The sequence below is a fragment of the Protopterus annectens genome, chromosome 1.part2 (assembly GCF_019279795.1).
Source record: "Protopterus annectens isolate FY-2018-M chromosome 1.part2, PAN1.0, whole genome shotgun sequence".
NCBI classification, from domain to species: domain Eukaryota; kingdom Metazoa; phylum Chordata; order Ceratodontiformes; family Protopteridae; genus Protopterus; species Protopterus annectens.
The window spans coordinates 701,268,479-701,283,156 of NC_056727.1; the positions used below are offsets into that span (position 1 = coordinate 701,268,479).

At 42.1% G+C, this 14,678-nt stretch overlaps 1 protein-coding gene across 1 annotated transcript in view; it reads right to left on the reverse strand.

Annotated features, from left to right (window-relative positions):
• The window catches only part of LOC122792405, a 2,471,936-nt gene that overhangs the window by 1,843,240 nt on the left and 614,018 nt on the right, over nucleotides 1-14,678 (reverse strand). The window contains exons 7-8 of the mRNA XM_044060193.1: nucleotides 6,347-6,504; nucleotides 6,121-6,244 (exon numbers count right to left, since the gene is read on the reverse strand). Of these exons, the coding sequence (XP_043916128.1) occupies nucleotides 6,121-6,244; nucleotides 6,347-6,504 (282 nt within the window). The remainder of the gene's footprint in view (nucleotides 1-6,120; nucleotides 6,245-6,346; nucleotides 6,505-14,678) is intronic.

Consider the following 14,678-nt stretch of genomic DNA (forward strand, 5'->3'; position numbering starts at 1 on the left):
TGCCAAAAAATTCCAAACATAATGCAAACATATATATATATATATATATATATATATATATATATATATATATATATATATATATATATATAAACAAATAAACCATAACAGATTCCCCCAGCTAGCTAATGAAGGGGTAAGCACCCTAGGAATACCACAGAGGGGAAGGAGGGAGGGTAAACCTGACTGCAGATGCATACCTATCGGACATCTACATTTATGGTAGGTACAAAACTGTACTATGTCCTTCAAGGATGCATCTGCAGTCATAACATATGGGTAGAATACCATAGCCAATCTGGGGGTGGAGGTACTAAGAAAATGAAGGTGTAGTTAAGATACCCTGCAGGACTGCAGTAGCAAAACCTGCTCTGGATCTGGAGTATAAGGGTAAATTGTAACGCTTGGCAAAAGTATGCACGGAGCTCCATGTAGCAGCTTCTAAAATGTCCTTGGTAGCCACCCCTCTTAGGAAGGCTGTAGTGGTGGCTGTGGCTCTCGTGGAATGGGGCCTAATATTCACAGGAACAGTCTTTCCATGAAAGGAGTAGCAAAAGCTAATGCAATTTCCTATCCATTTTGAGACTGTCTGTTTGGAAATTGCTTTTCCTTGTGTCCCAGCAGCATAAGCTACAAACAGTTGGTCAGTCTTTCTGTAACTTTTAGTTCTGTACAAATAGTAGCGTAATTGTCTGTGGATATCCAGAGTGTGTAGAAGTTTCTCCCCTTTATTTTGTGGATTTGGGAAGAATGTAGGCAAATGAATTGCTTGGTTCAAGGATACTCTAGATACCACCTTTGTCATGAAAGTTGAGTTGGTTCTTAATGAAACTCTGTCCTGATGGAAAATAAGAAATGGCTGCACTGCCATTAAAGCTTGCAACTCAGATACTCTTCTTGCTGAAGTTATGGCCAGAAGGAATGCAGTTTTCCAGGATAGAAACTGTGGATCTGCCGATGCTGCTGGTTCAAATGGAGGAAGTGTTAGTTTTTCCAGCACAAAGTTAAGGTCCCAGGTTGGTAAAGGTGGCCTTCTTGGAGGTTTGATGTTTTTGATTCCTCTGAGAAATTGTCTTAAGAGAGGATGCGAGAAAACAGGAGGATTTAAATAATGCCCTTTACCCTCTGGGATAAGCTGTCCTGGGAAGGAGTCATGGTATTCTCCAGGCAGTTAGCTGCAATGTCTTTAGGTTGGGATGCAGGATTTTGTAATTGTTCTGCGTCAGAAGAAGAGGCCATAATGGGAGCGGCCACGGTTTCGTCTGTGACCAGCTCTTCAACAGTGGGTACCAATGTTGCCTTGGCCAGTCTGGAGCTATCAGAATGACTTTTGGTTGTTCTGCCCTGATTTTCAGTAAAACCTTGGACATTAATGGGATTGGTGGGAAAGCATAGACTTTTCGGGCTTTCCAGCTGAATGAGAGAGAGTCCACCTTCCATGCTTGTGGATGGAATGTCCTTGTGCAACAAATTTTCAGTTGATGATTGTGGGGTGAGGCAAACAGATCTATCTCGGGCCTCCCCCATGTCTGTGTTATGAGTAAGAAGATGTCTGGGTGCAGCATCCATTCGTGTGCATCCATGGTAGTTCTGCTTAAGCTGTCTGCCGGAGTATTGTCTTTCCCTGGCACGAACTGGGCCTGTAGTTGTATATTGTGTTTCAGACAAAGATCCCATAGATTCATAGCCAGTCTGCATAGAGGGTAGGAATGCGTGCCTGCTTGCTTGTTTATGTACCACATAACTGTGGTGTTGTCTGTCCTTATTAGCAGGTGGCCTTGTTGAAGGAAAGGCTTGAAAGCCTCGATTGCATGTATCACTGCCAGCATTTCCTTTTGGTTTATGTGCATTTGCAGCTGCCCTTGAGACCATAGCCCTTGGATACATTTGTCCTCCATGTGTGCTCCCCAACCTCGGTCTGAAGTGTCCGTGGTGATGGTTTGGTTTGCTTTTGGTTTTAAGAAAGGCAACCCTCTGTTGGTCTGGCAGGCTTGAGCCCACCACAGGAATTCCTTTTGAAGGCAAGGTATGATTGGAATCAGAGTTTCTAAGCTATGACTGTGCTGAGTCCATACACTCCTTAGGTACCATTGCAATCTTCTCATATGTAGTCTGGCTTGTGGAATTAGTATTATGCAGGATGCCATGAAACCCAGGGCCTGCAGGATCTTCCTTGCAGTTAGCTGAGTTTGTCTTGTCAGATTCTTGAAGTAATCTGGAAGTTGTTTCTGTTTTTCTTCTGTGAGAAAAGCCATCTGGGTGGTTGTATCTAGATCTGCACCCAAAAAGGTTATCCTTTGGGATGGTACAAGTCTTGATTTTTGGATGTTGACTGTGTATCCCAAGGCCTGTAAAAGCTGGATGGCATAGTCCAAGTCCTTTAACAATTTTGTCTTGCTGTCCGCCTGTATCAAGCAGTCATCCAGATATGGGTAGATCTGAATCCCCTGAAGTCTGCAGTGTGCAATTAATGATGCCAGGCATTTCGTGAATACTCTGGGCGCAGTAGATAAGCCAAAGGGCAATGCTGAGAATTGATAATGCTCTGATCCTGCAAGAAATCTGAGGTGTCTTCTGCAACTTTGTTGAATGGGGACATGCAGGTATGCCTCCTTGAGATCTAGAGTCACCAGCCAAGACTCCTTGCCCAGCATGGGAAGAAGCTGCTGTAGGGTCAGCATCTTGAATTTCGGCACAATGAGGTAAGTGTTCAGTGCGGACAGATCGAGAATAGGCCTCCATTGATTTTCTTTCCTTGGAACAAGGAATAACCTTGAATAAAAACCTTGGCCTTGTTCTGAGAGAGGAACCTTCTCTATGGCTTTCATTTGTAGTAATTTGGTGATTTGTTTCAAAGCCTCCGCCCTCTGATTTGGTGGCAGGTCTGGCATTCCTTTTCTTTTTGGCAATGTGTGGAAATGGAACCTGTATCCTTTGTCTATTATTTGCAGTGTCCATGAGTCCCTTGTAATGTAATGCCATTTTTCTGAAAATAAAGAAAGCTTTCCGCCCAATGGTGCTTCTAATTGAGCCCTGGTTGGTGGGGTCAAAAATAAGTCATTGTGTTTGTCCTGGTGTAGCAGTTGTTGTTGCTGTTCCTGCACTACCTCTCTGGCTGGGTGGCTGCCACTGATGGCCTCTGTAGGGGCCTCTAGCTTGCCCTCTACCTCTGGAATGCCTGTTCCTGCCTCTCTGTGATCTGTCCGAGTCCGGAAAGGACCAATTCTTAGTAGGCCAATTTCTGCTGAATCTCAGTGGTTGCACCTGCAGAAAGTCCTTGACTGTTTGCACAGATTTTGCCTTTTCTTCAAACTTCTTTAAGACCTCCTGGGCCGTGGAACCAAATAATTTTTTGTTTTTCCATTGGAGCATCCAAAAGCTTAGCTTTAACATGGTCCGGTAGAGCTTGTTCCTTCAACCAGGCATGCCTTCGTATAACAGCCCCTGTCATTGCTGACCTACATGAAGCTTCCAGTGCATCATAACCACATTGCAAAAAATGGTTGCTAACCTGCTGTGAGTTATGTACCAGATCCTGAAGAGATTTACGGTCAAGGGGCTCTGAGGAGGAAAGCTTCTTATACAATTCATCTAACAAGTACTCTTGGTACTGAATCATATGGAATTGACAATTTACTGCCCTCATAGAAAGAGTTGCAGAAGTATAAACTTTCTTTCCCCATCGCTCTAAAGCTCTAGATTCCCTTTCAGAAGGTAAAGGATTTTTAGCAGTGGCAGCTGCAACCCCTTTTGGGCCCTGTGAAATGGTTTCTGGGTCTGCAGTGTGGGCCTTGTACAGGTGAAAATGAGAATCCGGGACCCTGTAGTACCTATCAGGTTTGGCAGGAGCCGGAGAGAGAGAATCAGGGGCTGTACTAGCATCAGAGTACACATCATCAACAACATTCAAAACAGGCGGTACAGCCAAAGGCCTATGCTGAGGTAAATGCAAAAAGGTCCTTAATCTTTTTCTGGAATCAGAAAATTCCTGGCCCTGCCATTGGAAATGTTCTCTCATAGAATGCAGTGTCTCACCAAAAGAAAACTCTTCAGGATGGGAGGCCGAAGGAATAGATTCTTCAGCATCAGAATCCTCATAGGCCGAATAAGCCTCCTGCTGGTGCTCTGACAACACAGAGTCATCCGTAGACTCATCAGAGGAGTGGGGATCAGAGGGCTCAACCCTGGGCCTTTTGTCTGGAGGTGGAAGAGAGCCCCTGTCCGGGTGAGGTTGAGAACCTCTAATTAAGGAGATAAGATCCTCTGCTAGGCTGAGAATTTGAGTGCTGGTAGAAGGCCTCTGAGAGGTAGACTTGGGAGGCAAAGCTTTGGCAAGTTTGGCAGCTTTAGTCCTAGAGAAGGCCTTAATGGACATGGATGCAGGGGGTCTGGCTGCACCACGTGCAGGGGTGGACTTGTCTAAAGGAATGGTGTCGGACATGTCCTGGACACCGGTTTCCGTAGGTAGTTCAATAACCGACTCGGCCGGAGCCTCCGAGGCCGAGGTAGTCAGTTGTAAGGTTTCGGCAACAGTAAGCACCGAGGACTCGGTTTCAGCCGAAACCGAGACACTCGTGGTAGGCCTGACCGAGGTTTCAGCCAAAACCGCGGGCCGCGAGGGTCGGTCCTTGTCCTTCCGTTTTTTAACTACATGGGAAGTCGGAGTCTCCGACGGCATTTTATACGCAAAGTCAGCCCCAAAATATTCCTCTGCAAACTCCGACCGACGCCTAAGCGTTCGTCGGTTGAAGGAAGCACAGGCAGAGCAGGCCGAGACGTCGTGGTCCGGGCCTAAGCAAGGGAGGCAATAAGAGTGAAAATCCTTATGAGGTATTTGTTTCCCACAAGTTAAACAATTATTTACTTTATCTGACATCGGCTGAGGCAAGAAAGAGTCCCCAACGGGGTACTTAGCTTTTTCGAAGTCTTCGGTAGCTGAATCAAGGAGCTGGCCGACCGGCACTTGCGAAATGTTTCTGCTTCGGGCACCGCGCGGTAAGAAAGACTGAGGAAGATGGCGTCGGCTGATGCTTTTATACCCCAGACGCTCTGACGTCAGGGAAAGTGCGACATCAGCCGAGGCCAGACCCAGACTTTGGAATCCAGCCGACCGAAGGGCTGCCTGAGGCAGGACAACCCATATGTTATGACTGCAGATGCATCCTTGAAGGACATCTGCCCTAGTTAGGTGAACATTTGGTTTGCCCGATAAGGGCAAATTCTTCTTATTATAATTATAGACAAAGCAGATTTAATCAGACAGCCATCTGGACAAAGTAATCTTAAAAACTCCCTTCCCCAACATTGGTTTTAGAAAATTAAATGAACAATTTACTGTTTTCTCAATTCTTTTGTCTTGTGGATAAGCAATCTGAGCTGCCTCTGGACACAGAACATATGCAGCAAGGATTTTCCTTCATTTGAATAGCTAGGGAAAAGCACTATATCTAAATACACATACATGCATATAAATACCACACATATCCTAACAAACCAAGAAGGAAAGGCCTGGAGACCTTAACTAATAAGCTAATTAAAATAACTGACTAACAACTAAAACAAACCCTAATCCTGAGAAAAAGGAAGATAAGTACAAAACAGAATGAGAAAAAACTCTCATGGTAGGACAGGGGTAGCGTGTACATGCTGACTGTCAAGAGCTCTTTCACATGTCCATTATCTTCGAGCAGCAAACGAGTTCTGAGTATCTAAGGTGACATCTATGGAATTATGAAGTCAGACCTCTGGATCCAAAGAAGCTTCGAAGTTGGCACTGAGGTCGGACCTAACAACCCATGGTTTTGAAATGGTCAAAAATAGACAACACTGGATTAGTAAATTTATAAAACAGAAGTATGGCTGTTATCTGTAGAGTAGCAAACATACGAAAAAAAACAATTAAATGCTGTTGTGACTCCACTATTCTTTTATGTGCTTCTTTGGTTTCAAACACTAAAACCTGCCAGTGTTGCAACTATACACCTTGAGATTTTCTATTCAAGTACATAGACACTCTACCAACATATCAACACCGCTTCAGACTCACTATTTTTAATTTGGCCTTTTCCAATTACTTTTAAATTCATAATGGTTATACTTCTGCATGCATGTTTCTTTTACCTCTATAGCTTCATTTACTAATGTATAAAAAGCAAGCCTTGCAGCATTCTTTTTTGCTTCTGCTCTACTGTTCCCCCAGGCTTCACCAAATTCTCGATCACCAATCTTCCACCTACAAAAACACCTACGAGAATAAAACATTTCACGGTCACACACAGTCATCATGACATTAAGAATGTTAAAATAAAACTACTGATATTGCTAGAACTGTGTAATGTGAACTTACTGTACTGCCCCAGAAGCAGACGATGATGATTCAACAAAACTTGTTCTCAAGTTCTTTTTTTTAACATAATCAGACAGAAAGCGGTTCACAAAACTTTCTGTACATGACACTATGTTTGAGGACGATGAGAAATGAGTAGAAACTGATCCAGTTTTAAACTAAAAGCAGAAAAAATATTGCATATGAACTATCAAGGAAGGGGAAAAAATTCATTACAGTAGCACATTTTATTTAAGCATCAAGAGCAAACAAGATTTAAAAAATGCATACATAAAACAGCAAAAATAAAGTCACTTCATTTGTTAATACAAATCATAATCATTAAGGGAAAAAAATTCTTTAAACTCTATCTCAGTGCTTCTATTAATGTGCCACAGACTTGCAATCCAAGAATCACAATAATGTCTAAAACCTAAGAATTATCACTACAATTCAATGCAATGAAAAACTTAAGTGCAAATACAAACTCAAAATCTCTGCCTCATACAGATGTACTACTAGGTATCTTAAGTGGAAGACTCAAATGTATTTCTTTCAAACAAGTCACAATCAAAACTTTCCAAAATAATGACCTCATAAAGCAGTGCAGTGTAAGATACGAGAGTGAGGAGCCCCACTGAGACACAGAAGTACACCTACAGATTGTTAAAACCTTTGGTGCAAGCTGGCACAGGCTGTAACATCTGAATTCAAAAGTGTGACTACATATAAACAACTCATAAAGACAGTTGGTAGTGTGTCTGCATTCAAAAGTGTAATTGCAGGCATAGCCCTCAACCTTCTCTTCCCAAAATGCGCAATACTACCTTTACAGTGTAGAAAGTACAGTTGCAAAGATATTTGAATTTCACACTGCCTCAGTGGCACACAGGTTTTGTGCCTTTACAGACCCACACTGTCAGCTTTCCAGAACTCAGACTTCCCTCCTCTGACTTCCTGTGACAGGGAATCAGTTAAGTCCCTCCCATAAGAGGAAGCCTAACCTCGCTTTTAGTGCTAAGTAGGACAAACCAAAGACTAGAAGCAATAACTGCCTGAAAGGAACCAATTCACAGCCATAAAACAGTGACACAAATGACCAAAGCCAACAAACACAAGGGTGGATACCAAACGATATACAAAATAAGAGAGATGGTGGGTAGGTGCTGCCATGGAGACGCAGTAAAATTTTAACATCTGCTGTTAGAGGCAAGTAGGACCTGTGCAAATATGCTATGTTCTATGTTCATCATGCACACTGTCTCAGTGGCATATGGGTAGATTCCTACCTGGGAGAAGAAAGGATAAGGATCTAGGAGTCCCTGGAGAATGGTGCTTGCAAAGCCTGTTCTAGAACTTAAAGAATCTAGTTTCCTTATGTTTCCACAACAAAACAAGCTGTTTGATCTGTTTAGTTGGGCAAGAGATTGCATCCAGTGTGCTTCTTTCTGAATTTCTTTATTTATTTTTTTTTTAGTTTCCCGGTTATCCTTTTAAGGACTCAGGAAAACAATGCACTGGTGTCTACTTTTTATTGAAACTATCTTCATTGTAGGAAGCATTTTTTAAGAGAAGTAGTGGTGTGAACGTGTTAAAAAGGCTACTACTAATCAACAGGCAGCTGGTTTTATAAAGGGTCCACATGAGCTGAGTGGGCGAGCCTTGTGTCAATGCAAAGACAAGTTTTTATATCCGAGTGTTGGGCAGTGAACTAATCCATATCTAACACTTGCTTCTTAAATCAACTGTAAGCTTAATTTTGCTTTGCATACTTATATTTGTAAGTTTATTTTCCAACTCTGTACTGGGGGGAGTTTTATATTTTCATTAAATAAAGGATATTAATGTTCAGTACTGAACTGACATTTTGTAACCTCACATCATTTCAATTTTTTAGTTTGCCTTTTTTTTTACCACTTGATGACATTTATACTTTTTCTGAAGATATATTTAAACTTTTAGTCTGCACTTGAGGTGCCTGTATTAATGGACCAAATGGATGAATTCTCCTTGAACAATTTGGTTTCAAGGAGGTTATATGGCACAGCGTAGCATTTGTAAGATATATGGAACAGATAAAAAGATCTGGTTTGTTACCAGTTACATATGTCAAACATATAGTAAGGTCCATTCTACCGGTTCGACTAAGAAGGAAATGACAGCCCACAGTTAAATCTTTACCAAATACAAGGGTAACTAAATGAGAGACCAACAAAGCTATTAATGACAATTACAGTATAAGTTGAGAAGAGTATTCAAGTTGACTTTTGTCATAACATTAGAATATTAAATCATAATTCCCTATACACGAATATTTAGACACCACTACAGACTACTAAGCTTACTTTTTCTGGTTTGGGAATGCAAACAGATACTCATTTGTTGAAACAAGAAATGCAAACTGGCAAGCAAATACCACCACCTGTTTTGAATTCTAACAAGGAGCTGTTAACCGAATATGGTAGTGATAAATAAAATAATTTCACACTCAACGGATCCCATTATTAATTCAGGACATCCTTCTGGTAATCTGGTACATCCACTAGCCAGACCAACTTTAGTTAACTTGTCTACCACACCAGTAAACACTCTTCACAGTAATTTAAGACCTAATACAGCAATTCTGGGTAATAAAAGTTTGTAGAATGAGACTGAGGAACTGAACAGTGAGGTTGATTATTTTCAAATTGTGAAAAAGAAGCACAGAAGAGCATTGGGAGGGTCAACAGGACTGGCTAGCAAATACTATGACTCTTGGGAGTTATTCCTTCTGCTGGCATTCTGAAATATTCAAGTCAAGTACTTAACATTAGCAGATTCCACATTTAGGAGATTAAGGGACACTATCTGTAAGATTTATAAAGACAAGGTTACAGTATCCTGTTGGACAGATTGCAAAATGAAGTATATCTGGAATAATATTACGTTTTTATGCAACAAACATTTAAAATATGACCCAATATTTCTTGCTGCAGGTTGCAACAATGTATTTAGACTAAAACTGGTAGTTTTACAGAAGCCATAAGAGATGTAATCTCATTAACTAAATCCACTGGTTTTCAGTTTATATTCAGTGATATTCTCCCTGCTTCATTGGTCCCACGAAAATACAAGCTAGGAAATTTATCAACATTGTTAGGAATGAATCTCCAAAAAGTTCAGTGAAAGTTATTTTTAAGGAAAGATCTGGAATTTAAAAAAAATGTTTTTGTAAAGATAATTTACACCTTAATCATCAGGGTACTCGTGTGGAAGGTAATATGGTAACTGGGTCTGTAGGAATTTTTTTTAGGATTAACCCCAGTCAGGGAAATTAAAAACTCCCAAACTTCACTGAAATGTTTTCAAACAAATGTTAAGAGCTTGAACAATAGTGAAAGATTTTATATACTGGACGACATCGGGTCGCCTATGGTGGAGAACTCCCACATGTAAAGAATACTGCAACAGATGAATAGAAGGACATCGATACAATAACCGAGCTGGAGGTAAAAACTGCTAGGGAACATTAAAATGTACTTTTTTAATACCAAGACCTGATTCGGCCAAAAAATAATAAAAAAAGGTAGCTATCCCAGATTATAAAGGTTTTCATATATTTAGGGAAAAAAAAGAAATGGGGGGTGTTTCCATCTTGTTTCCACCTGGTTTTCCTCAATTACTATACTCATATGTGCTACAAGAGTTATCAGCAGTCAGAATGGATATAGACAAAACAAGCTGGGATGTGGCACTTGTTTACAGACCACTCAATTTACCTCCTGGTATGGATTCTAAATTATGTAACTACAGCAACTACATGTTGAACAAGTATATTACTGCAGGGATCTAGGACTTATGCAAGAATGTGCAAAGTCCCGAATCCATAATCACCAAACATATTAACAAAAGTGCTTTCACCAAAAAAGCGCTTTCGTTAATATATGTAAAAAAAAAAAAAAAAGAAGAGAAATCTATGTTTATGCATGGGGGGCTTCACACCCTGCACCCCCCTACTTTAATTTTCTCACTCAGAGACCGCACTATAGTGAGGAAAAGGGAATGTTCCCTTATCCACACCATAGAGCGGTCTCGCAAACAGGCATACTTGCGCAAAAGTGCTACTTCGGTGAAAAGCACTTTCACGCAAGTATGCCAAATCGAAATTAGTTTTGGTGATTTTGTCTTTGGGGATCTGTACGGATCCCTACTGCAGGCAATATTAATGCTCCTAATGTGGACTGGTGTGTCCCATCTTTTGATTCAAAATGAACTGATAGGTTGGTAGGGGATAGCATTCTACAAGTATTCTCAAACAGTAAAGGATTCAACTTGGGGTAATAACACCCAATGTGGTCTGGCCTAATAAAAAGCATCAAGTCTGTGTTATACCAAACCTCAGGAAGGTTTGGCTCTCATTATGTGGTATCAGAGGTAACTTCAGCATTAACTATTAGTAATATGGATGGGGGGTTATGAGGAAAATCTATTGCTCAGATCTCTCTGCAATCAATTCTGAGATACATTCATGGAACTGGGAGATAAGTATGGAGGGCAAGATGATCTAGGAAGGATGAAAAAAATGTCCTAATTTTATTTATAATCTGAAAAATGGCTTTGTCTCCCTTTGGAAAACTACAGATGTTAAGAAGAATGACCCCACTTGGTGGACCTAAAAGTTAACATGCCTTAGGTGCAGGAAGGAAAAACATGGAAGGAATACAAGGCTTGTCCAAAACTAGTAAAGTACAGTTTTGTACCTACCATAAATGTAGATGTCCGATAGATATGCAACTGCAGTCCTGACATATGGGTTGTCCTGCCTCAGGCAGCCCTTCAGTCGGCCGGATTCCAAAGTCTGGGTCCGGCGTCGGCTAATGTCGCCTCCTCCCTGACATCAGAGCGGCTGAGGTATAAAGGCATCAGCCGACGCCATCTTCTTCAGTCTTTCTTGCCCCAGGTGCCTTCCAAGGAAGGCTAAATTTTGTGAATGGATAAACAAAAAATCCAGAAATGCACAACAGTAATAAACAGATACACCATAACAGATATCCCCAGCTTATAGGGAAAAGGGGGAAATGGACCCAAGGGAAAAAACAGAGGGGTAAGAGGGAGGGAAAACCTGACTGCAGTTGCATATCTATCGGACATCTACAATTATGGTAGGTACAAAACTGTACTATGCCCTTTAAGAATGCAACTGCAGTCCTGACATATGGGTTGAATACCATAGCCAAGCTGCGGGTGGTAGGACTAAGCAAGAGATGGTGTAGCTAGAAGGCCCTGCAGGACTGCCGAAGCAAAGCATGCACGGGATCTGGAGTATAATGGCAGGTTGTAGTGTTTGGTAAATGTATGCACGGAGCTCCATGTGGCAGCCTCTAGAATATCTTTTGTAGCCACTCCTCTTAAAGGCTGTGGATGTGGCCATAGCTCTGGTGGAGTGTGGTCTAACATTGACTGGCACACTTTTTCCAAGGAAAGAATAACAGAATCTGATGCAGTGTCCAATCCATTTAGAGAGAGTTTGCTTGGTGACTGCCTTTCCTTGTGCCCCAGCAGCATAGGCTACGAACAGTTGGTCCGACTTCCTGGTAGACTTTGTTCTGTCCAAGTAGTAGCGTAGTTGCCTGTGAATGTCTAAAGTATGCAACAGCTTTTCCCCTTTGTTTTGAGGGTTAGGAAAGAAAGTAGGCAGGTGAATTGCTTGGTTTAGAGACGCTCTGGATATCACCTTAGGCATGAAGGAGGGATTGGTCCTAAGAGAAACTCTGTCCTGATGAAAGATGAGGAAAGGAAGAACTGCCATGAGGGCCTGTATCTCAGAGACTTTTCTTGCTGAGGTGATTGCCAATAGGAAAATGTTTTCCAAGATAGGAATTGCATTTCTTAAGATGCTGCTGGTTCAAAAGGAGGAAGAGTTAATTTTCCCAAGACGTAATTGAGGTCCCATGCAGGAATTGGTTGTTTCCTTGGAGGTTTGATATTCTTTATACCCCTTAGAAACTGTCTTAGCAAAGGATGCGAAAACACAGGTGGATCACAGCTGTAATGTGCTGAGATAGCTGAAGCGTGGATTTTGATGGAAGAGTATGAAAGGCCACTGTGAAACATTTCTTCCAAGTATTCTAATATCAGAGGTATGCTCATCAGGGATGCATCCTGGCCCTTGTTGACATTCCAGATGGTGAATCTCTTCCATTTGGCCGAATAGGTTTTTCTGGTGGAAGGCGTGCGTGCCTCCAACAAAATTTTCTGAACTTCTTTGGAGAGGGAGTCTTGGATCCCAGTCATGGAACTCTCCAAGCTGTCAGCTTTAAGGTTTGCAGCTTCGGATGAACAGTCTTGTAGTTGTGCCGAGTCAGGAGCTGAGGCCATTGAGGCAAGGGCCACGGTTTGGTGTGAGAAATGTGGTGTTGTCTGTCCTTATTAGTAGATGGCCTTGCTGAAGATATTTTCCTAAGGCTTCTATTGCATGTATCACTGCCAACATCTCTTTTTGATTTATGTGCTGATGCCTTTCCATGGGAGTCCATTGCCCTTGAATGCATCTGCCGTCCATGTGCGCCCCCCATCCATGGTCTGAGGCGTCTGTTGTAATAGTTTGACTTGTTGGAGCTTTGTTGAAAGGCATGCCTTCGTTTAAGTGACTTGCTTGAGCCCACCATAAAAATTCCCTTTGCAGGCATGGTATGAGAGGAATTATGTGTTCAAGATTGTGGCTGTGTTGAGACCACAAGCTTTTGAGGTACCATTGTAGCTTTCTCATGTGTAGTCTTGCCAGAGGGATTAGAAGAATGCAAGATGCCATGAACCCCAGGGCCTGCAGGGTCTTCCTTGCGGTCAGGTGGGTTAGTTTTGCTAGGCTTTTGAAGTAGTCTGTCAAATGCTCTTGTTTCTCCTCTGTGAGAAAAGCCATTTGTAGCTGTGTGTTCAGCTTTGCTCCTAGAAAAATGATCTCTTGGGATGGCAGTAGTCTTGATTTTTGAATGTTGACTGTGTATCCCAAAGCCTGTAGCAACTGAATGACATAATCCAAGTGTTTTGTCAAGGTTTGTTTGCTGTCTGCTTGTATGAGGCAGTCGTCCAGGTAAGGGTATATCTGAATCCCCTGGAGTCTGCAGTGTGCCACTACTGATGCCAGGCATTTCGTGACTACTCTGGGCGCAGTAGATAAGCCAAACGGCAATGCTGAGAATTGATAATGCTCTGTTCCTGCAAGAAATCTGAGGTATCTTCTGCAACTGTGTCTGATAGGGACATGCAGGTATGCCTCCTTGAGGTCCAGAGTAACCAGCCAAGACCCCTTGCCCAACATGGGGAGAAGTTGCTGTAACGTCAGCATCTTGAATTTTGGCACCATGAAAAAAAAATATTTAGTACGGACACGTCAAAAATAAGCCTCCATTGCTTTTCTTTTCTTGGAACAAGGAACAGTCTTGAGTAAAATCCCTTGCCTTGTTCCTGAGGAGGAACCTTCTCTATTGCTTTTATATGTAACAGCTTTCAGACTTCTCTGAGTGCCTCTGCCCTTTGATTTTGTGGCAGGTTTGGCATGCCTTGTCCTGTTGGTAAAGTATGGAAGTGGAACTTGTAACCTCTGTCTATTATGTCCAGAATCCAATTGTCCTTTGTTATAATGTGCCAGTTTCTTGAGAATAGAGATAATTTTCCGCCTAAAGGTGCTTCTCTTTGAGCCTTGGTAGGTGGAGTGATAGGTAAGTCATTGTGATTGCCCCTGTGGTGCAGGTGAAGTACCTGTGCCACTTCTTTGATTTTGTGGTTGCCACTAGCGGCCCCTGTAGGAGCCTCGGTATTGCCCTCTACCTCGTGCACACCTGTTCTTTCCCCTTTGATACTTGTCTGAGTCTGGAAAGGACCAATTCTTTGAAGGCCAATTCCTACTGAATCTGGGTGGCTGAACCTGGAGGAAATCTTTTACTGTCTGTACTGATTTTGCCTTCTCCTCAATAGACTTCAACACATCCTGAGCATTAGCACCAAAAAAGCTTCTGTTTATCCAGAGGTGCGTCCAGGAGCTTTACTTTAACATGATCCGGCAGTGGCTGTTCTTTCAACCAAGCATGTCTACGTATAACAGCCCCTGTCATAGCTGCCCTACATGAAGCCTCCAATGCATCATAACCACACTGAAGAAAATGGATGCTAACCTGCTGAGAATTATGAACCAAATCCTGCAATGCCTTTCTATCTATAGGCTCAGGAGAGGCTAGCTTTTTCTGCAAATCATCCAGCAAATAATCCTGTTACTTAAACATATGAAAAAGGCAGTTAAGTGACCTCATGGCAAGGGTGGTAGAGGTATAAACTTTTTTACCCCATCTCTCCAGGGACCTTGCTTCCCTGTCAGCTG